This window comes from Lithobates pipiens, unplaced genomic scaffold, assembly GCF_037356315.1.
Source record: "Lithobates pipiens isolate NorthernLeopardFrog02 unplaced genomic scaffold, aLitPip1_a1.2 Scaffold_16, whole genome shotgun sequence".
NCBI lineage: Eukaryota > Metazoa > Chordata > Amphibia > Anura > Ranidae > Lithobates > Lithobates pipiens.
This window is the reverse complement of record NW_027507748.1, coordinates 430287896-430314828: the sequence shown is the minus strand read 5'-3', so window position 1 is coordinate 430314828 and position 26933 is coordinate 430287896. Positions and strand designations below refer to the sequence as shown.

Below are 26933 nucleotides of genomic sequence, written 5' to 3'. Positions count from 1 at the left end.
TTAGTGCTAGTAACTTTATTTTAGCAGTTTTACTGATCCACCAGGATTGCCTAAAACGACATTGAAAAAAAAAAATATTTGCTGTGTAAAGAATACATCACAAATGAGCATTGGATTAGTGTATAAATGTAATGTAGGACAACTGATATGCATAGGTTTTGCCAACATTAAAGAGATGGCTAATGTTCAGTCTTGATCTAGTTAGTCAAAACCATATTTGATGTGAATAGTTTCTCTTTGTAACTGCATTAATGAATAATAAATTAGGAAATATTTACATCAATAATATTAGTATTAGTATTAATATTTATAAATAATCAATATCTACATGAATTTGGTAAATTTCTTTCATTTTTCAAAATAAATAACAGTCCTAATGCATAAGGAGCAAATATAAAAACTCTCTAGCCCAGATAAGAAGTAATTTACTGCTAGCATAACTACCTAAATTATATCTTCATATCAAACTAGTAACCCCCTAAAATTGCAGGAATATAGCTTACAATGGGAAGTTTTAAGAGTTAATCAGGCATTATTGCATTGCACAATGCTGACTAGTATGACTTTGGGCAATGGGAACAGTAGAAGATATTCAGGCAGTTTACAGGAAGAAGATCTGAGTTGAACACAAGGCGGACCTCAGCAGTGTGATAATGTCCTTAGTTTAATAAACAGACAGGTGACACAAGAAGCTGCAAAATGTGGTTATCAGTGATGTGCTAATTCTGTCTGAAGCACAGGGTTGGCTAAGGCCTTTACACTCAGGCAGTGTTTACCTGCATTTGATGTGCGCAAAGGACTAGCTGTGAAACCAGTCAAGCTTCAACCTCCGACTGGCCAGACCACAGCATTAGCAGAGAAATTAGAGAGAACCTCCTCAGGCAGGGGAAAGTTGATTGATCAGAATAGTGTACTAGACAAAGGAAAGTTGATAAAAAAAATTCTATCCCACTGTTCTAGTAGCTGATAACCTCTAATAGTTTAAATGACTAATAGACCGTTTTTTTAAACTCATACCTCCATGTATTGCATTGTGCCCTGCAATCTCTCCAGTAAATGCAGAAATATTGTTCCCATGGAACAACCTCAATTGGGTTGGCCCAGTGGCTGCATGAAATCCTCAGTTGTAAACCACAGAAGGAACAATATCTTGACATCAATGAAGTGGGACATTACTCTCTATCAGTGGCATAAACCCTACATAGTCTTCAATATTCTAGTCCTTTTAGGTAGTACAGCTAAGGATGTAGCCATACAACCAGGCCTGTTGGAACAGGGTGGGGGCTTATTTTAACAAAGAGTAGTAATGTGCTACATTCAGAAATTCCCAGAAGCCCAATTTACAAGACACAAGTATATATAATATATATATAAGTATAAATATGTGTATCCTTTAATCACTTTTATCCCTTTCCTTAGTCATAGCAATGGCAAGATGATGCCTTGCACATATCCATTTTTAATATACTTCAGTTACTGCACACCTTAGCATCTATAAAATTAGCTAAACTCTAGTTTACAGCTTTGTGAATTTTTACCATTTACTGTGAATGTAGCCATCTTCATATGTCTGTCATACTGTATCTGCCTAAGGAACGTATCAAACAGACCTGCCCCTTAGCAGTAACAGATACCTCCTTTAGATTGCCTTGAGTGCAATGCCTACATAAGGTAACTTACATGCATTAAGGCTAAAAAAATGCATATATATCCTGTCAGGATGAAGGTATAGTGACATTAATAAAAGTCAACAAGACCATACTTAAGGACTGGAAGACGCACCCAGCTCTGGGTTTCCATTTTGAACTTCCACAGCCTTGCCGCTCATATGCTCGCTCATATCAGAGCTATCAGACAATTTGGCTCCAAATTTATCTCCTTTGTTTGGAGCTTTAGAGGGTATACAAAGGTAGCACAGGAACTTGAAGCAGGACAGTAGCCCCTGAGAAATACTTGTGGAGAAAAGTTTCTTGCAGGGATGGCAAAACTGGTAGAAAATGAGCATGAACAGAACTGCCAAACAATAAGCAACCATAAGCTGCAGCACCACCAGTGGGGCACATACATACATATACACATCTATTCTATACATATACCACAGCAGAAGTAGGGCAGAATTTTCAATGAACCTCACCATATAATAAACAGCCATACAATACCAGTTTTGGGACTTATTGATTAGGTCTGAGTCGTTAAGTTTGAGTTGAACAGCAGACCAGCAGAACATATTGATGCCGGCATAAAGGAAAGTAAGGAAACAGAGAACCATAGTTGTGCCAACCCTGGACAATGCCTTTTCTATGTTTTCAGGAAAGGGAGATTTGCTCTGCCAAAAAAGAATCCATGGGTAAAAGAAAAACAAGATGAAGTTCAATAACACCACGGGTAAAGTCCATATTTGAAGGACAGAGCTGAACAGAACAAGGACAATCACTCGAGTGGCAATCTCAAAACTTCTCCACAGGAATATGCAGATATAAGCGACTGGTTTGACACTGATATCATAGTCATCGTACTTGATCTTTATGGCCAGAATGTTGCAGCGCGTTGCTCCATACACAATAGACAGCAAGGAGATGCTCATAAAAACACCTGAAATAGAAGTACAGGTATTAGAATTTTCTCCATCTATAATATGTATTACTTCTATGAAAGCACACATAAATGATGACAGATTCCAGTATTAATGGTTAGGAAAAACAGTTATACTTTCTAACCAATATCCTCAACTAAAATAATTCAAATGGACATATGTTTCAATTTACACTATAAGGCTTTAATAAATTATGGGTTTATTAACAAATTTTGTATAACCTGATAAAAATAATATTTATATGAACCCTTTTGGATATTGTATACATTTGTGCAATAATATTGGAAAACATTTTATTGGTTCAAGATAAATCTGTCTTGCCTAAAATGCAAGTCTTGCTGGCCTCCTTTTGAAATGCTAGTTGCCTGAATGTTATACTAACCCACTGGTTTTGATATGTTCCAATTGACTGTATGGAGTCCAATAATTTCAGAGAAACATCAGATTATTGTAGGCAGGTGCAATCTGTACTTCCCACTGCAGATCTGGCAGGGACAGTGCTTAGTGGTAGGGAAAGGTTGTGGAGGAGTAGGGACGGTGCAGGGACTACATCTACCTTGCTTCAGGAAGCCTCTCCTTCTGGTGTGGACCAGCCAGGCCACATTCCACTCTTTGTTGCAGATGCATCTCTCACGTCTTTAAACAGATCGCTATTACATTTCATAAATGGCTCAGGATGGTCGTAATTACCCACCAGTCCTAACTGTATTGTGTTGCACCTTTCTACAATATGTTGCTATTAACTAACTTGGATTCTGTGTGTTTACTGCCCGCCACACCAGGCTGAACCCTGTTTACATGTAGTTATGTCTCAACTTATTATGGGTCAATGACCCTAAAGTATTGACGCAAACAATCAGGACTGAGAGCAAGACGACTAACATTTTCACAAGGAGTGGTCAATAATTATGCCTTCCAGGTTTATCTCAAAACAGGTTTCCTGGAATCCATACAAGTGCCCCATTTCTTACTTACTAAAAAACATGTATATGTAAACCACCTTATATAACAAAGTATTTTTACTTTGATAAAAAAATAAGCATAGGTGTTCTTATAAAATAAATTCTTAAAGAGATAGTAAACTATAAAAAAAATTCTCCCTGCAAGGAAAAGGCATAATGTGCTAGCATGCATCACATACTAGCATATAATTATAAGAAGTAAATCTGTTAACCCACTGTCACGACTTTGCATAATCCTCTTGGATTCCTAAGTTTGTATCCCACTGTCTCTGTGTTTTATTTAAAAAAAAATGCTGTAAATACCGGATTTCAAAGCACGCTCAGCGATCACGTGACCACATTTCTCTTCCACGAGCGGAGGAGAGAGGAGAGAGCCAGCCGGTCACGTGATCGCCGAGCTGGAGCTTTAAAATCCTGTATTTACAGCATTTTGTTTAATAAAATACAGAGACAGGGGACACAGGCTTATGAAACCAAGAGGATTATGCAAAGCATTAACAGTTACTTAAGCAACAGGAGAGGGAGGGCGGGCCGTGACACAGAGCTGACAGGCAGGGAGGGAGGGGGAGGGGGACAGAGGCAGACACAGGATAGCAGAGAACAGGGCTGCGGCTGACAGAGGCATGTACGTTGACCATGGTGTCAAGGCTCAGCAGCCATGATACACCATGGTCAGAGTACAGAGGGGAGGGCAGAAATTGTCAGGATCTGCCAGGTATTTCAGGTTATACAGAGGGCAAAATGACACAGCACAAGCACAATGCTGTATAAAATGCTTTAAAGGAGCAGGATCTTTATTGTTATTTTTTTGGGTTAACAAATGCTTTAAAGTGAGATATCAACGCTGAAGAAGCCTCCAGTATCTGTCATTAAGAACGCTATACATACAGGATGTTTGCTTCTAATTTAAAGCATTGTTGCTATTAAACCATTCTGGAGGTTTGAAAACATTATGTAGTTTATAAACATACTAGACATTTTTTGGATACCGATAAGCTGCCATTGCTGGCCTTCTTCTTAAAATGTTAGATGCCTGGCTGTTTCAATGCTTTTGAGTCCCCGGGAAAAAGCATACAGCAAATACTGTAAGTGTCAGAAAAGTGCCAGAACTTCTTATTACTATTGTTGTTCTTGATCAGGAACTCAAACAGCATGGAAGCCAAAACATCAGAATGACAGCCAGACAAATAGTATTTTCATAAGGAGAGGTTAGCAATGGTATCCTCTGTTAATGTCTCATTACATATTTAAAATTGCAAGGGGAGTTCATGCACATGAACTCCTGGAAGAAAACTGTTTACTCACACAATGATGTTGTAACATTTCTCTGCATTACACATATATATAGCTGAAGGGTCACTTGAGGTGCTGATCCCAGGAAAGCTTGGATGACGGATGCTCGGCTGAAGGCAGACCTATGTGTAAATAGTTTTCTTTCTGCTTGACCCAGCTCCTTCTCCACTTCATCACTACAACCTCCTTTGGGCAGCTGCTTCTTCTTGGTGATGCTAACATAGGGCTCCTCTACTTTACCAGCAGTGAAGTATATGAAGAGAACTTCAATACATCTATAGAATAACAAAGCAGGTCAAATTATGTTTTAGGACATATATTCAGTCGCCATTTAAAGTGTTACTGCATTTTTGTTTAAAAAAAACGTAGAAGAGAAAAAAAAATCAAACTAGAAGCAGCCATGCCTTTTGAAATAATCCCCACCAGTAATGCTTAAAACCCTACTGGATTAGCTATGCTAATACAGAACCAAAGGACGAAATAAATCATCCCCACCCTGAGACAAGCACAGGTATGCGTATTTTTCAAGTGCACAGCTTGCATCCCACTGAGACTAAATCCTGTCTAACACATTTCATACAAAATGGGCTTCATTGTTTCTATGAGACTTGCTAGAGAAAGTGAAATTCCAGAAGGGTGCATGTCATGCACTTGAATATAAAACATGGAAAAAAGCACAGGCGCCAATCTAAGTGCAGTATAGAAGTGATTTTAATTGCACGAATAAGTAGAAGTACTCACAAAGGTGTAGTATTATCAGGCATGGTATAAAGAAATGTGTCCATATAGTGGGTACATCTGTAGGTCTCCTCGATGGTGGCTCAGAGCGGGCCTCACTGGTGGTTGCCAACGCTTCAGGCCAGAAAAAGGAGACGTAAACATGTTGCCTATTGGTCAATCGTGTCCCGGATGTGACGTCATCCCCTGGCTCCCTGTGCATTCCAGATTTAGGAAGCTTCGGCAACCACCAGCGAGGAGATCTACAGATGTACCCACTATACGGACACATTGCTTTATACCAGGCCTGCTAATACTTCACCTTTGTGAGTACATCTACTTATTCGTGCAATTAAAATCACTTTTATACTGCACTTAGATTGGCGCCTGTGCTTTTTTACCACTCTCCAGAAGTTGCTTCTTACTTTCATTGGACTGCCTCTCCAGGTGCTTTACATAAACTCTATGGACAATTTAATTACTTTTTAATTATTCAAATTATTTCACTGACCATTGTCATCCCCCTATGATGTCCCACTTGCTAGCCAGTTAACACTAAGTTTGATCCAAGCGCTGACTATTTCCATGTGTGTTGAATATGAAACTTACCTGTGTTTAGGATATCTTGGAGAGCAACGGCTTTCTTTTGCCCTTCACTGTGCATGAAGGGAGCAGGAACAAGTTCTCTCCCTGTGAGGCACCCTACAAGTAGGAGAAGCTGGTGGAGCTTTAGTAGCACTGCCAGTTATATCTAAAGGTCTTTATGTACATATGCACAGCTATGTCCTTTAACCCTCAGCTGACAATGGTTGGATTTCTGTCATTTAGACACTGGGCCAAGTAGCATGTAGGTGTAAGGCCTACCTAATCTCCACTAGATTAGCTAAGGAAGTGGAGACATTGTGGAAGGTACTCAAGTTGGCAGTGGAGGGACAACTGTTGGATATAAGTGTTTGTACTGAAAGCTTTGTACTGTTCTTTCTTATAGGCTCCCATGCTGCTCCATATAGCTCACATGATCACATGCTGCTGTTTACTGAAGTTCCATGCCATTGCAATTTAAAGACAGGCTAATACAATTGCAACTGCACTCTTATCCAGGCCAAGATAGATCAAAACGTCATGTAGAGTGGCCAAAGTTTGATACAGAAAGAACTGTGGTCAAGGGCGTTTTTGTGATCTGGGGAAAATACAATTATAAATATTTCCTGAAATAGCTTTGGACAGGTCAGAATAATTATATCATGGAAAAAAAAAAAAATCACAGCAGCGAATATAGCATCCAAACAATATTTGAAATCATCCCTAATTGGTTAATCAAGAATTATTAAACATTAGTGATGGACGAACTTCCGACGGGACGTTTCGCGAACGCGAAACGCGAACGGGCACAAACGTTCGCGAAAACGACCGTTCGCCGCGGGCTCCATTGACTTCAATGGGAGGCGAATTTCGCAAACCTTTAGGTCGAATTTGCGGCCACGTGGTAATTATTAGGGGGTAGCACGTAGTCCCACCACCTGGACAATAGCATAATACATGTATGAGGTGAATTTGGGATCGATAACTACAAGCATTTTTTTTTTATTTGGGAAATTGTTCTGACAATTCAGGACTATGGAGCTAATGAAGGCAATGGAGGAGAGGGAAGGTCAGGGACCAGGGTAGGCAAACAAGAGGGTGCAGGAGATACAGAGCACTGACAGCAGCACCGTAATACAGAGCACTGACATCAGCACCGTGACATACAGCGCTGACAGCAGCTCCGTGACATACAGCGCTGACAGCAGCACCGTGACATACAGCGCTGACAGCAGCTCCGTGACATACAGCGCTGACAGCAGCTCCGTGACATACAGCGCTGACAGCAGCACCGTGACATACAGCGCTGACAGCAGCTCCGTGACATACAGCGCTGACAGCAGCTCCGTGACATACAGCGCTGACAGCAGCTCCGTGACATACAGCGCTGACAGCAGCTCCGTGACATACAGCGCTGACAGCAGCTCCGTGACATACAGCGCTGACAGCAGCACCGTGACATACAGCGCTGACAGCAGCTCCGTGACATACAGCGCTGACAGCAGCTCCGTGACATACAGCGCTGACAGCAGCTCCGTGACATACAGCACTGACAGCAGCTCCGTGACATACAGCGCTGACAGCAGCTCCGTGACATACAGCGCTGACAGCAGCACCGTGACATACAGCGCTGACAGCAGCTCCGTGACATACAGCGCTGACAGCAGCTCCGTGACATACAGCGCTGACAGCAGCTCCGTGACATACAGCGCTGACAGCAGCTCCGTGACATACAGCGCTGACAGCAGCTCCGTGACATACAGCGCTGACAGCAGCTCCGTGACATACAGCGCTGACAGCAGCTCCGTGACATACAGCGCTGACAGCAGCTCCGTGACATACAGCGCTGACAGCAGCTCCGTGACATACAGCGCTGACAGCAGCACCGTAAGCAGCCCCAGGAGGAAGTCAGCACAGCACAGGGATGGTGTGATCCCCTCATAATAAGAACCCCCAGGAGGAAGTCAGCACAGCACAGGGATGGTGTGATCCCCTCATAATAAGAACCCCCAGGAGGAAGTCAGCACAGCACAGGGATGGTGGGAGCCCCTCATAATAAGAACACCCAGGAGGAAGTCAGCACAGCACAGGGATGGTGGGAACCCCTCATAATAAGCAGCCCCAGTAGAAATATGACACCGCTCAACCTCTTCAAAGAGGAGGGTAGGGGCATATAGTACGGTGTGCTTTTTTGGGTCAGGGAAGTGAGCCAAATGAATTAAGAAGGTCTGTGTGCTTGATTCCAAAAATTGTTTATAGACATATACATGGTCTACTGATCACATGTGTTGAATTCCTCCGAGATCCATGCCTCATTCATTTTTAGAAATGTGAGGTAGTTAACACTGTGGTGAGCTAGGCGAGTACGCTTATCGGTCACAATCCCCCCTGCTGCGCTGAACGTCCTTTCGGACAGGACACTGGATGAGGGGCAAGCCAACAGTTCGATTGCAAATTGGGCAAGCTCTGGCCAGAGGTCAAGCCTGCCCACCCAGTAGTCTAGGGGTTCATCACTCCTCAGAGCGTCCACATCGGCCGTTAACCCAATGTAGTCGGACACCTGACGGTCTAGGCGTTCCCTGATGCTGGATCCGGATGACACCTGTCGATGGGTCGGCTGAAAGAATGACCTCATATCCGAAGTCACCAACACATCTTCAAACCGGCCTCTTCTTGCAGGCGCTGTTGGATTGGTACCCGCAAATCCTTCTCTGGGAGTGGGAATTGCTCCTCTGCCAGCGCACGCAAAAGCAGAATGCAGCATTTCTCGAAGCAAGGCCTGGAAGTGCTGCATTCTGACAGCCCTCTGCGACGGCGGTAACATTTCCGCCATTTTGTGTTTGTACCGGGGGTCTAAGTACGTTGCCACCCAGTACTGGTCCTTGACCCTCATGCTTTTTATACGGGGGTCCCTATTAAAACACTGGAGCATGAAGGCCCCCATTTGCACTAAAGTGGAAGCGGTGTGGTGGCCTGGCTCCTGCTCATCATCCAGGATAATGTCGTCCTCTTCATTCTCCTCTCCCCATCCTCGCACAACAGGGATCCCAGAAAGGTTTAAAGCATGCTCTTCTTGCTCCTGCTCATCCGCCCCGGCACCATCCTCCTCTGACTCCTCATCAGACTCCTGTTGTTGACTTGTCTCAGATAGAGTAGCCCCCCCTGGGAATTCATCCAGCATTGCGACTTCCTCATCTTCCCGCTCCTGCTCCTCCACAGCCTGATCAATGACACGACGCAATGCACGCTCCAGAAAGAAGGCATAAGGTACCATGTCACTGATGGCGCCATGGCTGCGACTGACCAGTTTGGTGATCTCCTCAAATGGCCGCAGAAGTCTGCATGTGTCGCGCATGAGCAGCCACTGGCGCGGTGAAAAAAAACCCAGCTCCCCAGAACCGTTTCTTTCGCAGAGTTCATACAGGTAGACGTTAACTGCACGTTTCTGCTGGAGCAGCCTATCAAGCATATAGAAGGTTGAGTTCCATCGCGTCGGGCAATCGCAAATAAGACGTCTGACCGGCAGATGGTGTCGCCGCTGAATGTCAGCAAGGCGAGCCATGGCCGTGTAAGATCTTCTGAAATGGGCCGAGATTTTCCTTGCCTGCCGCAAGATGTCCTGGACCCCAGGGTATTTGACAAGGAATCGCTGCACGACCAAGTTTAAGACGTGTGCCATGCACGGCACGTGCGTGATTTTGCCCTGTTTCAATGCGCTAAGCAGATTGGCACCGTTGTCACACACCACTTTACCAACTGTCAAATTGAGCGGTGTTAGCCACTCATCTGCCTGTGAACGCAAAGCTGAAAGGAGTGCCGGGCCAGTGTGGCTCTTTGCTTCCAGGCACAACAGACGCAGCACGGCATGGCAACGTCTCACCTGGCATGTGGAATAGGTTCTGGGGAGCTTGGGCGGTGCAGTGGAAGAGACGCTAGCAGCGGAAAAGGAGGAGGCAGCTGAGGAGGAGAGGGAGGAGGATGGAGTAGGAGGAGGAGAAGAAGAGTCAGGCCTGCATGCAATCCGTGGCGGTAAAACCAAATCTACACGGGTGCCACGGGTTACATGCTTGACGGCCGTCAGAAGGTTCACCCAGTGGGCAGTAAAACTGATATACCTTCCCTGCCCGTGTTTGCTAGACCACGTGTCTGTGGTCAGATGTATCTTGGCACCGACACTGTGTGCCAGAGATACATTCACTTGCCGCTGAACATGGCCATATAGCTCTGGGATGCCCTTCTCTGAGAAATACTTCCTTCCTGGGACCTTCCATTGTGGTGTTCCAATGGCCACAAATTTGCGAAAGGCCTCCGAGTCCACCAGTTTATATGGCAGTAGTTGGCGGGCTATGAGTTCTGACAAGCCAGCCGCCAACCGTTGGGCAAGAGGGTTATCCGGCGTCATCATTTTTTTACGCTCAAACATTAGGCCCACGGAAGCCTGCCTTTTTGCAGAAAAATGTGAGCTTGGCGTGATGGAAGGTGGAGTGGAGGACAATTGTGAGGAGAGAGGAGAAGGAGAAGTAGAAGACGAGGCTGGACGGTGAGAGCCTGCAGTGTGGCTTTGTGTGTTCCGTTGCTCCCACTGGGCTCGGTGATGGCTGCTCATGTGCCTTCTTAAGGCGGTCGTCCCTAGGTGAGTATTGGGCTTACCGCGACTAACGCGTTGACTGCAAAGATTGCAGATGGCAACGCTATTGTCAGCAGCGGACACGTTAAAAAAAGCCCACACTGCGGAGCCATGTGCCGGTGTCCTGGGAGCGCCAGATGTGACCGTACATGGTCGATGACTCGCTCCTGATACATTTGCAGTCTGCTTTGTCCCTGCTGTGCAATGTAAGTCATTGCTGCTTCTCCTCCCTATCTGCTGGTCCATATCTCCCTCTGAACTCCCCTCCTCTTCCTCTCTTGTGGGCACCCACGTGACATCACTAGACACGTCATCATCAACGTCACCTTCCCCACCGCTATAAGTAGAGTAGGCAGCAACACCGGGGACCAACCTCCTCCTTGGGCTGATCTGGGTACTGGCGTCAGACTGCTGAGTAGCGCTTGTTGCTGCCTCCTCTTCCTGATCCAATACCAAGAGTGGCTGCGCATCAGAAATGTCCTCTTGATATGGATCGGAAAATAATTCCAGTGACTCAAGCGGAAGGTATGTGGTGGTGGTGGTGGTGGTCGTGTTGTTGGTGGTAGTGTCTTTGGGGGTGCACATAGCAGAGAGTGAAGAAGAGGGTGCAGATCGAGAGGATGAGGAGGGTGCAGAAGAATAAGGCTGAGTGAGCCACTCAACCAAGTCTGGTGCGTCCTTTAAAGTAATTGAACGCACCTTCTGCAACTTCCCACTTTGGCTCAAGGCTGTTGCTCCTGCCCTACCCCTACCACCCCTGCGGAAGGGCCTGCCTCTTCCTCTGCCTGTCATTTTTTAAATCACCCTGTGACAAAACTCTTAGTCCCTATACCGCTGAAGGACTGCTGCAGTATAGGGCAGCGGTCAGCAGTAGTGCACGTCAACCCTATGTATTGTGGACCGATAGCGGTCCTTACAGAACAGCAGACTGTACTGCACTCAGGCCTATGTACCGTAGCACCCTATACCAAGTTACCAGTCCTTATAAAAACTTTTGTGGACCAAGCAGGTTGTGTGTTAGTGATTAGCAGACTGTACGTCAGTCCCTATACCAATGAAGGACTGCTGCAGTATAGGGCAGCGGTCAGCAGTAGTGCACGGCAACCCTATGTATTGTGGACCGATAGCGGTCCTTACAGAACAGCAGACTGTACTGCACTCAGGCCTATGTACCGTAGCACCCTATACCAAGTTACCAGTCCTTATAAGAACTTTTGTGGACCAAGCAGGTTGTGTGTTAGTGATTAGCAGACTGTACGTCAGTCCCTATACCAATGAAGGACTGCTGCAGTATAGGGCAGCGGTCAGCAGTAGTGCACGGCAACCCTATGTATTGTGGACCGATAGCGGTCCTTACAGAACAGCAGACTGTAACGCACTCAGGCCTATGTACCGTAGCACCCTATACCAAGTTACCAGTCCTTATAAGAACTTTTGTGGACCAAGCAGGTTGTGTGTTAGTGATTAGCAGACTGTACGTCAGTCCCTATACCAATGAAGGACTGCTGCAGTATAGGGCAGCGGTCAGCAGTAGTGCACGGCAACCCTATGTATTGTGGACCGATAGCGGTCCTTACAGAACAGCAGACTGTACTGCACTCAGGCCTATGTACCGTAGCACCCTATACCAAGTTACCAGTCCTTATAAGAACTTTTGTGGACCAAGCAGGTTGTGTGTTAGTGTTTAGCAGACTGTGCGTCAGTCCCTATACCGCTGAAGGACTGCTGCAGTATAGGGCAGCGGTCAGCAGTAGTGCACGGCAACCCTATGTATTGTGGACCGATAGCGGTCCTTACAGAACAGCAGACTGTAACGCACTCAGGCCTATGTACCGTAGCACCCTATACCAAGTTACCAGTCCTTATAAGAACTTTTGTGGACCAAGCAGGTTGTGTGTTAGTGATTAGCAGACTGTACGTCAGTCCCTATACCAATGAAGGACTGCTGCAGTATAGGGCAGCGGTCAGCAGTAGTGCACGGCAACCCTATGTATTGTGGACCGATAGCGGTCCTTACAGAACAGCAGACTGTACTGCACTCAGGCCTATGTACCGTAGCACCCTATACCAAGTTACCAGTCCTTATAAGAACTTTTGTGGACCAAGCAGGTTGTGTGTTAGTGTTTAGCAGACTGTGCGTCAGTCCCTATACCGCTGAAGGACTGCTGCAGTATAGGGCAGCGGTCAGCAGTAGTGCACGGCAACCCTATGTATTGTGGACCGATAGCGGTCCTTACAGAACAGCAGACTGTAACGCACTCAGGCCTATGTACCGTAGCACCCTATACCAAGTTACCAGTCCTTATAAGAACTTTTGTGGACCAAGCAGGTTGTGTGTTAGTGATTAGCAGACTGTACGTCAGTCCCTATACCAATGAAGGACTGCTGCAGTATAGGGCAGCGGTCAGCAGTAGTGCACGGCAACCCTATGTATTGTGGACCGATAGCGGTCCTTACAGAACAGCAGACTGTACTGCACTCAGGCCTATGTACCGTAGCACCCTATACCAAGTTACCAGTCCTTATAAGAACTTTTGTGGACCAAGCAGGTTGTGTGTTAGTGTTTAGCAGACTGTGCGTCAGTCCCTATACCGCTGAAGGACTGCTGCAGTATAGGGCAGCGGTCAGCAGTAGTGCACGGCAACCCTATGTATTGTGGACCGATAGCGGTCCTTACAGAACAGCAGACTGTAACGCACTCAGGCCTATGTACCGTAGCACCCTATACCAAGTTACCAGTCCTTATAAGAACTTTTGTGGACCAAGCAGGTTGTGTGTTAGTGATTAGCAGACTGTACGTCAGTCCCTATACCAATGAAGGACTGCTGCAGTATAGGGCAGCGGTCAGCAGTAGTGCACGGCAACCCTATGTATTGTGGACCGATAGCGGTCCTTACAGAACAGCAGACTGTACTGCACTCAGGCCTATGTACCGTAGCACCCTATACCAAGTTACCAGTCCTTATAAGAACTTTTGTGGACCAAGCAGGTTGTGTGTTAGTGTTTAGCAGACTGTGCGTCAGTCCCTATACCGCTGAAGGACTGCTGCAGTATAGGGCAGCGGTCAGCAGTAGTGCACGGCAACCCTATGTATTGTGGACCGATAGCGGTCCTTACAGAACAGCAGACTGTAACGCACTCAGGCCTATGTACCGTAGCACCCTATACCAAGTTACCAGTCCTTATAAGAACTTTTGTGGACCAAGCAGGTTGTGTGTTAGTGATTAGCAGACTGTACGTCAGTCCCTATACCAATGAAGGACTGCTGCAGTATAGGGCAGCGGTCAGCAGTAGTGCACGGCAACCCTATGTATTGTGGACCGATAGCGGTCCTTACAGAACAGCAGACTGTAACGCACTCAGGCCTATGTACCGTAGCACCCTATACCAAGTTACCAGTCCTTATAAGAACTTTTGTGGACCAAGCAGGTTGTGTGTTAGTGTTTAGCAGACTGTGCGTCAGTCCCTATACCGCTGAAGGACTGCTGCAGTATAGGGCAGCGGTCAGCAGTAGTGCACGGCAACCCTATGTATTGTGGACCGATAGCGGTCCTTACAGAACAGCAGACTGTAACGCACTCAGGCCTATGTACCGTAGCACCCTATACCAAGTTACCAGTCCTTATAAGAACTTTTGTGGACCAAGCAGGTTGTGTGTTAGTGATTAGCAGACTGTACGTCAGTCCCTATACCAATGAAGGACTGCTGCAGTATAGGGCAGCGGTCAGCAGTAGTGCACGGCAACCCTATGTATTGTGGACCGATAGCGGTCCTTACAGAACAGCAGACTGTAACGCACTCAGGCCTATGTACCGTAGCACCCTATACCAAGTTACCAGTCCTTATAAGAACTTTTGTGGACCAAGCAGGTTGTGTGTTAGTGTTTAGCAGACTGTGCGTCAGTCCCTATACCGCTGAAGGACTGCTGCAGTATAGGGCAGCGGTCAGCAGTAGTGCACGGCAACCCTATGTATTGTGGACCGATAGCGGTCCTTACAGAACAGCAGACTGTAACGCACTCAGGCCTATGTACCGTAGCACCCTATACCAAGTTACCAGTCCTTATAAGAACTTTTGTGGACCAAGCAGGTTGTGTGTTAGTGATTAGCAGACTGTACGTCAGTCCCTATACCAATGAAGGACTGCTGCAGTATAGGGCAGCGGTCAGCAGTAGTGCACGGCAACCCTATGTATTGTGGACCGATAGCGGTCCTTACAGAACAGCAGACTGTAACGCACTCAGGCCTATGTACCGTAGCACCCTATACCAAGTTACCAGTCCTTATAAGAACTTTTGTGGACCAAGCAGGTTGTGTGTTAGTGTTTAGCAGACTGTGCGTCAGTCCCTATACCGCTGAAGGACTGCTGCAGTATAGGGCAGCGGTCAGCAGTAGTGCACGGCAACCCTATGTATTGTGGACCGATAGCGGTCCTTACAGAACAGCAGACTGTAACGCACTCAGGCCTATGTACCGTAGCACCCTATACCAAGTTACCAGTCCTTATAAGAACTTTTGTGGACCAAGCAGGTTGTGTGTTAGTGATTAGCAGACTGTACGTCAGTCCCTATACCAATGAAGGACTGCTGCAGTATAGGGCAGCGGTCAGCAGTAGTGCACGGCAACCCTATGTATTGTGGACCGATAGCGGTCCTTACAGAACAGCAGACTGTAACGCACTCAGGCCTATGTACCGTAGCACCCTATACCAAGTTACCAGTCCTTATAAGAACTTTTGTGGACCAAGCAGGTTGTGTGTTAGTGATTAGCAGACTGTACGTCAGTCCCTATACCAATGAAGGACTGCTGCAGTATAGGGCAGCGGTCAGCAGTAGTGCACGGCAACCCTATGTATTGTGGACCGATAGCGGTCCTTACAGAACAGCAGACTGTAACGCACTCAGGCCTATGTACCGTAGCACCCTATACCAAGTTACCAGTCCTTATAAGAACTTTTGTGGACCAAGCAGGTTGTGTGTTAGTGTTTAGCAGACTGTGCGTCAGTCCCTATACCGCTGAAGGACTGCTGCAGTATAGGGCAGCGGTCAGCAGTAGTGCACGGCAACCCTATGTATTGTGGACCGATAGCGGTCCTTACAGAACAGCAGACTGTAACGCACTCAGGCCTATGTACCGTAGCACCCTATACCAAGTTACCAGTCCTTATAAGAACTTTTGTGGACCAAGCAGGTTGTGTGTTAGTGATTAGCAGACTGTACGTCAGTCCCTATACCAATGAAGGACTGCTGCAGTATAGGGCAGCGGTCAGCAGTAGTGCACGGCAACCCTATGTATTGTGGACCGATAGCGGTCCTTACAGAACAGCAGACTGTAACGCACTCAGGCCTATGTACCGTAGCACCCTATACCAAGTTACCAGTCCTTATAAGAACTTTTGTGGACCAAGCAGGTTGTGTATTAGTGTTTAGCAGACTGTGCGTCAGTCCCTATACCGCTGAAGGACTGCTGCAGTATAGGGCAGCGGTCAGCAGTAGTGCACGGCAACCCTATGTATTGTGGACCGATAGCGGTCCTTACAGAACAGCAGACTGTAACGCACTCAGGCCTATGTACCGTAGCACCCTATACCAAGTTACCAGTCCTTATAAGAACTTTTGTGGACCAAGCAGGTTGTGTGTTAGTGTTTAGCAGACTGTGCGTCAGTCCCTATACCGCTGAAGGACTGCTGCAGTATAGGGCAGCGGTCAGCAGTAGTGCACGGCAACCCTATGTATTGTGGACCGATAGCGGTCCTTACAGAACAGCAGACTGTAACGCACTCAGGCCTATGTACCGTAGCACCCTATACCAAGTTACCAGTCCTTATAAGAACTTTTGTGGACCAAGCAGGTTGTGTGTTAGTGATTAGCAGACTGTACGTCAGTCCCTATACCAATGAAGGACTGCTGCAGTATAGGGCAGCGGTCAGCAGTAGTGCACGGCAACCCTATGTATTGTGGACCGATAGCGGTCCTTACAGAACAGCAGACTGTAACGCACTCAGGCCTATGTACCGTAGCACCCTATACCAAGTTACCAGTCCTTATAAGAACTTTTGTGGACCAAGCAGGTTGTGTATTAGTGTTTAGCAGACTGTGCGTCAGTCCCTATACCGCTGAAGGACTGCTGCAGTATAGGGCAGCGGTCAGCAGTAGTGCACGGCAACCCTATGTATTGTGGACCGATAGCGGTCCTTACAGAACAGCAGACTGTAACGCACTCAGGCCTATGTACCGTAGCACCCTATACCAAGTTACCAGTCCTTATAAGAACTTTTGTGGACCAAGCAGGTTGTGTGTTAGTGATTAGCAGACTGTACGTCAGTCCCTATACCAATGAAGGACTGCTGCAGTATAGGGCAGCGGTCAGCAGTAGTGCACGGCAACCCTATGTATTGTGGACCGATAGCGGTCCTTACAGAACAGCAGACTGTAACGCACTCAGGCCTATGTACCGTAGCACCCTATACCAAGTTACCAGTCCTTATAAGAACTTTTGTGGACCAAGCAGGTTGTGTGTTAGTGATTAGCAGACTGTACGTCAGTCCCTATACCAATGAAGGACTGCTGCAGTATAGGGCAGCGGTCAGCAGTAGTGCACGGCAACCCTATGTATTGTGGACCGATAGCGGTCCTTACAGAACAGCAGACTGTAACGCACTCAGGCCTATGTACCGTAGCACCCTATACCAAGTTACCAGTCCTTATAAGAACTTTTGTGGACCAAGCAGGTTGTGTGTTAGTGATTAGCAGACTGTACGTCAGTCCCTATACCAATGAAGGACTGCTGCAGTATAGGGCAGCGGTCAGCAGTAGTGCACGGCAACCCTATGTATTGTGGACCGATAGCGGTCCTTACAGAACAGCAGACTGTAACGCACTCAGGCCTATGTACCGTAGCACCCTATACCAAGTTACCAGTCCTTATAAGAACTTTTGTGGACCAAGCAGGTTGTGTATTAGTGTTTAGCAGACTGTGCGTCAGTCCCTATACCGCTGAAGGACTGCTGCAGTATAGGGCAGCGGTCAGCAGTAGTGCACGGCAACCCTATCTATTGTGGACCGATAGCGGTCCTTACAGAACAGCAGACTGTACCGCACCCAAGCCTATGTACCGTAGCACCCTAGACAGACCAAGTTACCAGTCCTTATAAGAACTTTTGTGGAACAAGTGAGTTGTGAATGATTAGCAGACTGCAGCAGAAGGGCAGCAGTCAAGTATAATATTCTTTCTATATTTGGAAGAAAGAATATTATACGTGTACAAGCCTATTACCGTACCACTGATACCAGTCCTGAAAAGAACCTTTGTGGAACTAATAGTAACAGCAAGTCTTTAAAATTATCCTCACTGCCTGACAACACTGCTTCCTGCCTGTCCCTATACAAATTGGCAAAAAAGAGTAGGCTGGAACGATTAGCTGGAACAGCTCTTTTGTGGACCTGATAGTAACAGCTAATGATGATGATGATGATGATGATGAAGAAAGACTAATCTGGCTGAGCTGTCCCTAAAATAGCAGCATACAGCGCTCTGTCCCTTTATCTAAACTGACAAAAGAAACTCAGGCTGCTGACCTAACACCTATACCAGTCCTGAAAAGAACTTTTGTGTACCAAATAGCTAGCGTTTTCTCTGTCCCTACTCCACACAGGATCCTTTCCCTACAGTGACAGAAGAAAGAATGTAAAATGGCCACCGGATCGGGTGTATTTATAGGTTAGGGGGAATGTCCAAGTGTCCATGAGCTGTCATGTCTCAATTGGTTGTCCTGTAACACATGATAAACGTGTCACGAAAGGTTAAAGTTCTTGTATACATTAAACACGTAAGTCCGCCGGGGCGAACGACGGAAAAAGGCGTTCGAACCCGCGGACGGCGAAAGTCGGAAATTCGCCGCGAAACGACCGCCGGGCGAACCGTTCGGCCATCACTATTAAACATACTTTCCTAAACTCTACAAAAGATTTATGGTGCTCCCATTACTTTTCTAAAGGTTCAGAAAGAAAAAATCAGACAGGTGTTCTAAACCTTAACCATTACATTATATGATTTGTTTTTCCCTTTATTTATGTGTAGGTCAAAAAAAATATCACAATACTTTTAGTTAGGGAAATATGAAATACTGCACGTGAATTTTTAATATGTAATACTTGTGCCGAACAGGTGGTGTTGTTTAATTGATTTCTGGAAAAAATATACATAGACATCTGAATGAATCAAAGAAGTGACTCAATTTCCTTTCTCCCTGCTGTATAAAAGGTTTCATTTAAGGACATAAAGGGAAAAGCTACCAAAGTCGGAGTAACTATGGTACATTCCTGGAGATTACCTTAAGCGAACATTCACTCTTAGGAAAGTACTTTTTTTTATTGAAAAATTTCACTGTGGAGGTATAAAACAGAGCCGTTGGGGCATACCCCAGCCATAGCCCTGTGCATAACAGGGTACAACTCACAGTGTATCTCAAAACTAAACACATCTAACTACAGTTAAAATTATTAACTAACAACATATCTAGTACCCTGTTTCAACATGGTAGGATAGTGACTGAATATATCTATTCCTGTAGGACCTCTCATCCCTCTTATCAGAGTCGGACATTGCAGGGACAGCTAGGGTTGAGTGAAATCACTCGACCTCTGGACTAACTCAACCACTCAGTTGTTTGGGGCCTGGACCCCAACACTCAACAGGGCCAGGTAGATATTCAGGGTATCTAACCAGGGTGGTCCCTGACTCTGAGTCTACAAGTGCCAGACTTTTTCAGGTTCAGGAATATTGGAGGGAGGTAACACAATTTAGGAAAGTACATTTAAATTCCTGCACAAGTTTGGCAATAGAGCTGCTCACGCCTCAGCACTGTGGGATCCTTATAAAGTTGCATTTAGCAGGTCAGGGGAGCTTTACACTTAGTAAAGTGAAAGAAATATGCTTAGTATTGCACTGAATCAGCTCTTTGAAAACCACAGGTCTGTTTTAGCCCCTTGTTGCAGCACAAAAATCTGCCTAATTGGATTACAATGTTGTCTGGACAGCACTATAAAACATTAATAAATAATGATAAAAATATACACATATAAAAGTGGACCTTTTCCCTCCAAAGCGTAAAAAGCACATCTGCATGCCTCTCAGGATGCTCATTAGTAAACACATTATATTCATATACATATAACCTCATTTATGTCATTTAGGAAAATGTACTGTCTTTTTCAGCACTTCCAACTCCCACCAAGGCACCGGTGATGTAGCCAATGCCTCCCAACTGCCTACTTTTAGGAAGCTCTTAAAAGTAAGGCTCCATGCACATTGGTGCATTAAGGGAGTACAGCATAAAACTCAATTTTTTTTCTGTGCCCGGGAAGCCCAGATGCTGTGTACAGCCACCGATAGACATGAATGAACACAGCTGTACTCAGGTGTACTCATACACATCTGCATATAGTGTATAGATGTAGTCCAAAATGCAGATTTTCAATTTTCAAGGAATATGCCCATATGCTATACATTCATGTCTATGTACAGCTATACACAGCATCTGGGCTTCTTGGGCATAACGAAAAAACTAGAATTTCAGTTGTACCCAGGTACACAAGACCTTAATCTGCAAGATCTTGGGAGAAAAAAGAATATCAATGTACTGTTTGCAAAAATCTCAAATTTTGCTAAATCTTGCAAGATCTCAGGAAGTTGTACATTCATTTTTTTTCTGCACAGCTGGCACAATTGTCAAAGGCGGATTGTCCAAGAGAACCAGGAAGAAGAAGCCGGCCACTGATATCATTGCATTTTAAAATAGTGGATAGAGCAACGGAATTCAGGAACATAAAATTTAATCAGGCAAATAGCAATAAGAACTGTTATGTGTTTCCTATATTTATCTCATTGATTTTGGTCTTTAATAAAAAGAGAAGGAAGGAGCTCCGCTTTAAATCCTCACCTTAGATGGGCCAATCAGTAGAGTTTATTTTACCCATTTCCATTTATTCTATCACTACTTTTTAACTTGTATTCATTATTTCAAAATGTGTTTTTTAAATTTCACACGCTTATATAAAGGAAAGTGAAGTGACAGACTGTGTGCTCATTGCCAAGCAATGATAATGTCTAAGGAAATGCTAAATATCACATTGAAGTTTCGAATAAGGAAAAATAATGTGGAAATATAATAAGAAAGTGAAATGCACATATAATAAGCTCTCATTGAACTAGATGTTGAGTGTTACTAATGCCTCGTACACACAATCGGACTATCCGACAGACTTAGTACGGTGGACTTAGTCCGGCGACATTCACTTCCTTCGCTAGTTCCGTCTACCTGGAGCCGCGTTCAAAATTAATGGACTTTACTCACACACGCTGGAGTCCGCTGGAACCCACACACGGGCGGATTGTCCGGCGGACTCTGGTCCGCTGGCCCAAGTCCGCTGGATAGTCCGATCATGTGTACGCGGCATAAGAGGTTCAAGGGCAATTCAGATCAGTTACTAATATAAATAATAATGGCCAGTTGATTGGGTTTTGCAGCTGACTTGATACCAAGGACCACACACCTCCTTCTGCTAAGGTTTGCTTTGAAACTATCTGGAGGAGATATAGCAGCGCGCTTGTGTCCTTTGGTTCCCACAGCCAACCAATTTTTTATTGGTTACTAATATAACCAATAAAAAAGCCTTTAAAAAAAAAAAATGTACTCAAGTACATAATTTAAAGTAAGGGAGGTTACAAAGCACACAAGAAAATGCAAGAGGCTGCAGTCCCGCAGGTTGGTAAAGATGGTATAAAATTCAATAAAGATGAACTAAGGGGATCTTCTGAATTCTCACTGTGACAATGTTTGATGGCTAAAACAGCTAGGTCTGGGAATGATTATATTGTTACCTGGAAGTGTTCCTTAAAGTTCTGAAGAATCCTGCTAGATTCAGAAGTGGGTGAAACGCGTTAACCGTAAATTCCACATCACGGGGCCCTGAGGTCTCTCCATGACCCTCAAAAAAGCATTACAAGTGTCGTAACTAAGTGTAGTGATTGGCAAGAGCAACACCCATTAGGCATGTGCTGGAACTGAAGTGCAGAGGACTCACGCTGACTACGTACACTCATGCAACTTGAACGGACAGCATCCCCCAGCTGGGTAGGCTTGGAAGGATGAACTGCTTTAACGGAGCAAGTTCCAGGAACGCTGGACCAGCAAAACAGTCTCCTTTACATGCACCCTCAAGGTATTGCTCCAATGACCCTACACATGGTCAAGACGCACATTGGCGTTATTACTGAGATTCTACCACTTGGATTTATGTGTCAGTGACTTGGTTCACACACAGTGCGATTAGGCAAGATCAAGAGCCTTATACGCTGCTCAAATAACAATTCATGAAGTACTTTTGGTTGGAATACGATTATGATTATGACATATTGAGCTACTTAGGCTTCTCAGAGTTACAACAAGAGTTCATTAGTGTGCACCTGGACTTTACATACATCTCTGACAGAACACTCTCACAAGCACTAATAGTGATATTATCTGCTGCCTAATCACTGCTTAAATCAGCATACGGCTTGCTTAGCTTGGTTACAGTTGTTAAAGCATATGGCTAACATTTCTCATAACTTGTGCAACATATGCCTGTCACTGTGATACCCCTGGTGGTTGTACATCCTTGAAGGCTCAGATGAGCCAATTACATGGATGAGATACAACTATGAGTGTACTATGTTTCAAAATGCTATATTAACTGGGTACCTGTCGAAAAAAGTTACCCATTCCCTGAAAAAAAATAACACTTCCATTATGTTAGGGCAGGGGGGGGAGGAGGATGTGCCTTAATATAATACAGCCATGCAGATATTTCTCATTATTTACTTTATATGTGGAAGAAACACTATTCCTACTGAAAAAATAATCTGATTTTTTCATACACAAGGGATTGTAAGGGTCCTTTCACACGGGGCGGATCAGCGATGATCCACCCCGTGGATATCCGCTTGCTCAGTAGGGATCGCCGGAGCGATCTCCACTGAGCAGGAAGATGACAGGTCCGCCTTTGCACACTGCGCAGGGACGGACCTGTCACAGCGCCGCTCTCCCCTATGGGAGATCGGGTAACGACGGACCGCAGTGTCCGTCGTCACCCGATCCGATGACGGATGGAAAAATAGCTTTTTCCTCCGTCACACTTTTTTGGATCGGAGCTGGTTGGATGTCAGCGGACATGTCACCGCTGACATCCGACGCTCCATAGAGCTCTATGGAGCATCCGTTCAGGTCTGCCTAAAAAAATGACAGGCAGGCCTGAACAGAACGGTAGTGTGAAAGGGGCCTAAAGCTTTGTTTTTTATTTTCTAAATAGGTTCCTTTAAGCTAGTGCATTGTTGTCTTTCTTTGTCTGAATTTCTCACTTCCTTTTTCTCCTCAGTAAACTTCACGCCATCATCCGAGCGGTGTTTAGTCAGCCAGAACAGCTTACTGAGGAGGAACAGGAAGTGAGAAATTCAAACAAAGAAAAAAAACATTTAAAAGCTAAATCAAAGGAAAAGTTAAGTGAACCAACAATGTACTAGTTTAAAGGAACCTATTTAGAAAATAAAAAACAAACATTTACAACCCCTTTAAAGCGACTTAGGGGCTGATGTATGAAAAGTATGCCTTTGGAAAGTTTTCTTGTTGCCCCTTTGTTTCCAACTACCTCTTCCTGCAGTTCAGGTCTAAGTGAAACAAGGATACTAGTAGGGGCAACGAAAAAAGACAAAATCACAAAGGTTAATATTAGCATACATTTTATGCACCAGCCCCTATAATAAAGCACAATAAAGCAATAACATTTAGGAAAATTGCATTCACAAAAATGACTAGAGAGCTCTCATTTAATCAATATATAGTGCTTCATATTGGTTAGAATGAATCAATTAACATTTAGTCCAATGGATAGAACAGATAGACAGACAGATAGATAGATAGATAGATAGATAGATAGATAGATAGATAGATAGATAGATAGATAGATAGATAGATAGATAGATAGATAGATCTGTCCAATTCCATGTCATAGCCTGACATTCTTTATCCCAATTACCCAAGCAAACCAAATTATGCCACAAATGCTTCTTTCCGGTGTAGCCCAGACAAACAACCCACCCACGCCTTTATCATGTCACCAATTGTGTTGAGTTATTTTAGTGCAGCAATGTACATATTATCAATGCCCACAAAGTCTAAGCCTAATACGGGTGTAATGCTACCAGCTGCAATAGGGTAGGCTATAAATAAAAGCATGTGTAAGAAAGCCAAGTCAGTGGTACTTTATATTACTGATAGGATATAACAAAGTGTGTATCAATCAGTCATGTGATTTATATGTGGTCCTATAGTAGAGGCCAAAACCATGATCCACCCTGATGCCTGCCATGCCCCCCCTCCTCACCTGACTAAAGGTCCCAGCTGCAGTAGATGCAGCAGCAGCACCAGCGGTCTGTCCCTGCTCAGGTCCCTGTGAATGAAGATGAGATTTATCTGCACCAGCACACAGGGCAGGAGGGAGAAGAGGAGGGTCAGGGATTGCCAGATCTTGTCTCCGGCCGATCTGTATGTGCTGCTTATGTACAAGGCGGTCACTGTCTCTGCCACAAACAGAAAGACTGACACCAGCACTGAGCCAGGGAATTTCATACTGGTTTATCAGTGTGTGCACTTGCAATGCTGCACCAGCCGCTGCTCCAATAGGGCTGTGTCACTGAGCTGCAGACAGGAGAAACATACTGCTCACCACCCATCCCTGCCCTCCCTCCCCCTCTATCCATCCCCAGCCTTTATCTTCTGTACATGAGCTTGGTATTCTGCAGCGATGCTGCTGCTGGATCCTTTTACTGGTATATCTGAGAGTGGGAGATAAACCCTGCAAGTGTAAAATCAAACAGAGAGAGAGAGGATGGGCAAAAAAGTACATCAGATCACATCATGACATTTTATTGTAGGTTAACTGATCAGGTTATCATATTTTATAGTATACATTATTGATCAGATCATGACATTTACAGTAAACATATGTGTGCACAGCCTATTGCATTAAGGTGTGAACCTCAACGCTCAAATACATATGTGTGTGTGCATGTGTATACATACTGACGGTGTCAGTAGGGCAGAGATTGGTGTCAATAGGGCAGTGGATGGTGTCAGTAATTTTTGTTTGTATTATTTTATTTTTTATTATTTTTTTTATTTTATTTTTTACTGTTTTTTACACCATTTTTCTGAGCCCTGTTAGGGGACTTTGGTGAAATATCAGGGATTTGAAAAGAGGAATCTGTGGCACATAAGGTTATTAAGGTGTGCCCAGGCACACCTGGCAGACCTTGTGTGCACAACTATGATAGTAAGTATACATTACTGATCAGATCATGACATTTTATAGTAATTATACATTACTGATCAGATCATAATATTTTATAGTAAGTATACATTGATGATCAGACCATGACATTTTATATTAATTATACATTGCTGATCAGATCATGGAATTTTTATAGTAAGTATACATTACTAATCGGATCATGACATTTTATAGTAAGTATACATTGCTGATCAGATCATGATATTTTATAGTAAGTATACATTACTGATCGGATCATGATATTTTATAGTAAGTATACATTGCTGATCGGATCACGATATTTTATAGTAAGTATACATTGCTGATCAGATCATGATATTTTATAGTAAGTATACATTGCTGATCAGATCATGATATTTTATAGCAAGTATACATTGCTGATCGGATCATGATATTTTATAGTAAGTATACATTGCTGATCGGATCATGGAATTTTTATAGTAAGTATACATTACTGATCGGATCATGACATTTTATAGTAAGTATACATTACAGATTGGATCATGACATTTTATAGTAAGTATACATTACTGATCGGATCATGATATTTTATAGCATAGATTGCTGATCAGATCATGACATTTTATACTAAGTATACATCACTGATCGATCGTGATTTTTTTTTTTTTTTTAAAGAGATTTTATTGAGAGTTTACAGGTTTAGAGTAATCACAACAGTATAGTCATCAAACAAAACCAAATTGACAAGTGTCTTGTAAGAAACAGTGGGATTTATGTAGGTCAATCACAATCATATCTTTCAAGAATACATGTGGCTTTACCTATCTTAAGCAAGTTTCGTCTATAACTTCATTTGAGTATCATGGTTAGTATAGATAGAAATAAAGATATGTTCTATAGTTTTCTGTATCGAGAGGCAGGGGCATAAGTGTATGGAGGGCTTTGTGTGATTTATGAACGTACACCGGCCATTTCAACCCTCACCCCTAGAGGGTTCTGTGTCCGGTGAGTGGGTGTACATAGGTGAAACAAAGGAGTATGTTAGGTCAGTATGTCACATTGTGTGGAAGAGACCATTCCATGGGTAGTAGAGTCCTATGTTCTAAAAGGCCTGGGTTTGTGAGGTGGACGTTGCACTTGGTGACTCATTAGCGGTATGTAACTGTTGATATAGGCCCCAAGGACCTTTGTTTAGAATGTTGATATAGGTGTTTTTTCAATACACTGAGTATGAATAAGGGGGGAGTCACTGGTAGTAAAGTAGGGTATGGGAAGGAGGAGGGGGGGCGGAGGTTTATGGTGGGTCTGTCATTGTTAGGTACGGATTGCTCTAGGTGGTGGAGGGAGAGGTAGTAATGAAAGCGGTCACTTCTGGTGATTCTCTAAAGTGCCACCAGCATGCCCAGGTTTCTCTATATTTAGATGGGTCTTCTCTAGATTGGTGTATGAGGCTTTCCATCTCAGCCATTCTATCAACCCGTTGTATCCATTCTTTGATCGTGGGGAGTGAGTTACTTTTCCAATGCACTGGGATACATTGATTTTCCACGTTAATGAGGTGGAGTATAAGGGATTTTTTGTATGCCGACCTTGGGATGGAAGTGTAATGTAGTAGGAATTGAGCAGGAGTAAAGTTGGGGGTATATGTTGAAATTTGGGTGATTAGGCGGTGTATTTCTACCCAATAAGGTTGGATGAGCGGGCATTCCCACCAAGTAAGAAGTAGTGTGCCGTTTGCTGCGTTGCATCTCCAGCATATCGGGGGAAAGCTAGGGTGGAATTTATGAATTTTTTCAGGTGTCCTGTACCATT

General features: G+C 44.5%; 1 protein-coding gene across 1 annotated transcript; it reads right to left on the bottom strand.

The window, feature by feature from the left end:
• XK (X-linked Kx blood group antigen, Kell and VPS13A binding protein) lies at nucleotides 1-24509 on the bottom strand. The gene is made up of 3 exons (XM_077482580.1): nucleotides 24195-24509; nucleotides 4861-5123; nucleotides 1-2592 (listed from the first exon to the last, which is right to left on the bottom strand). The coding sequence occupies exons 1-3, from the start codon at nucleotides 24437-24439 to the stop codon at nucleotides 1763-1765; spliced, it is 1338 nt and encodes a 445-aa protein (XP_077338706.1). The 5' UTR covers nucleotides 24440-24509; the 3' UTR covers nucleotides 1-1762.
• Between the last annotated feature and the right edge of the window lie 2424 nt (nucleotides 24510-26933).

Bases quoted from the DNA above. Each gene is read 5' to 3' on its own strand.
- XK (XM_077482580.1), bottom strand. From the start codon at position 24,439: ATGAAATTCCCTGGCTCAGTGCTGGTGTCAGTCTTTCTGTTTGTGGCA. The intron at 5,124-24,194 runs GTGAGGAGGGGG...GTTATTCTATAG, and splicing joins CAGCTGGGACCTTTAGTCAG to ATGTATTGAAGTTCTCTTCA. The intron at 2,593-4,860 runs GTGAGTAAACAG...CTTCTATTTCAG, and splicing joins AAATGTTACAACATCATTGT to GTGTTTTTATGAGCATCTCC.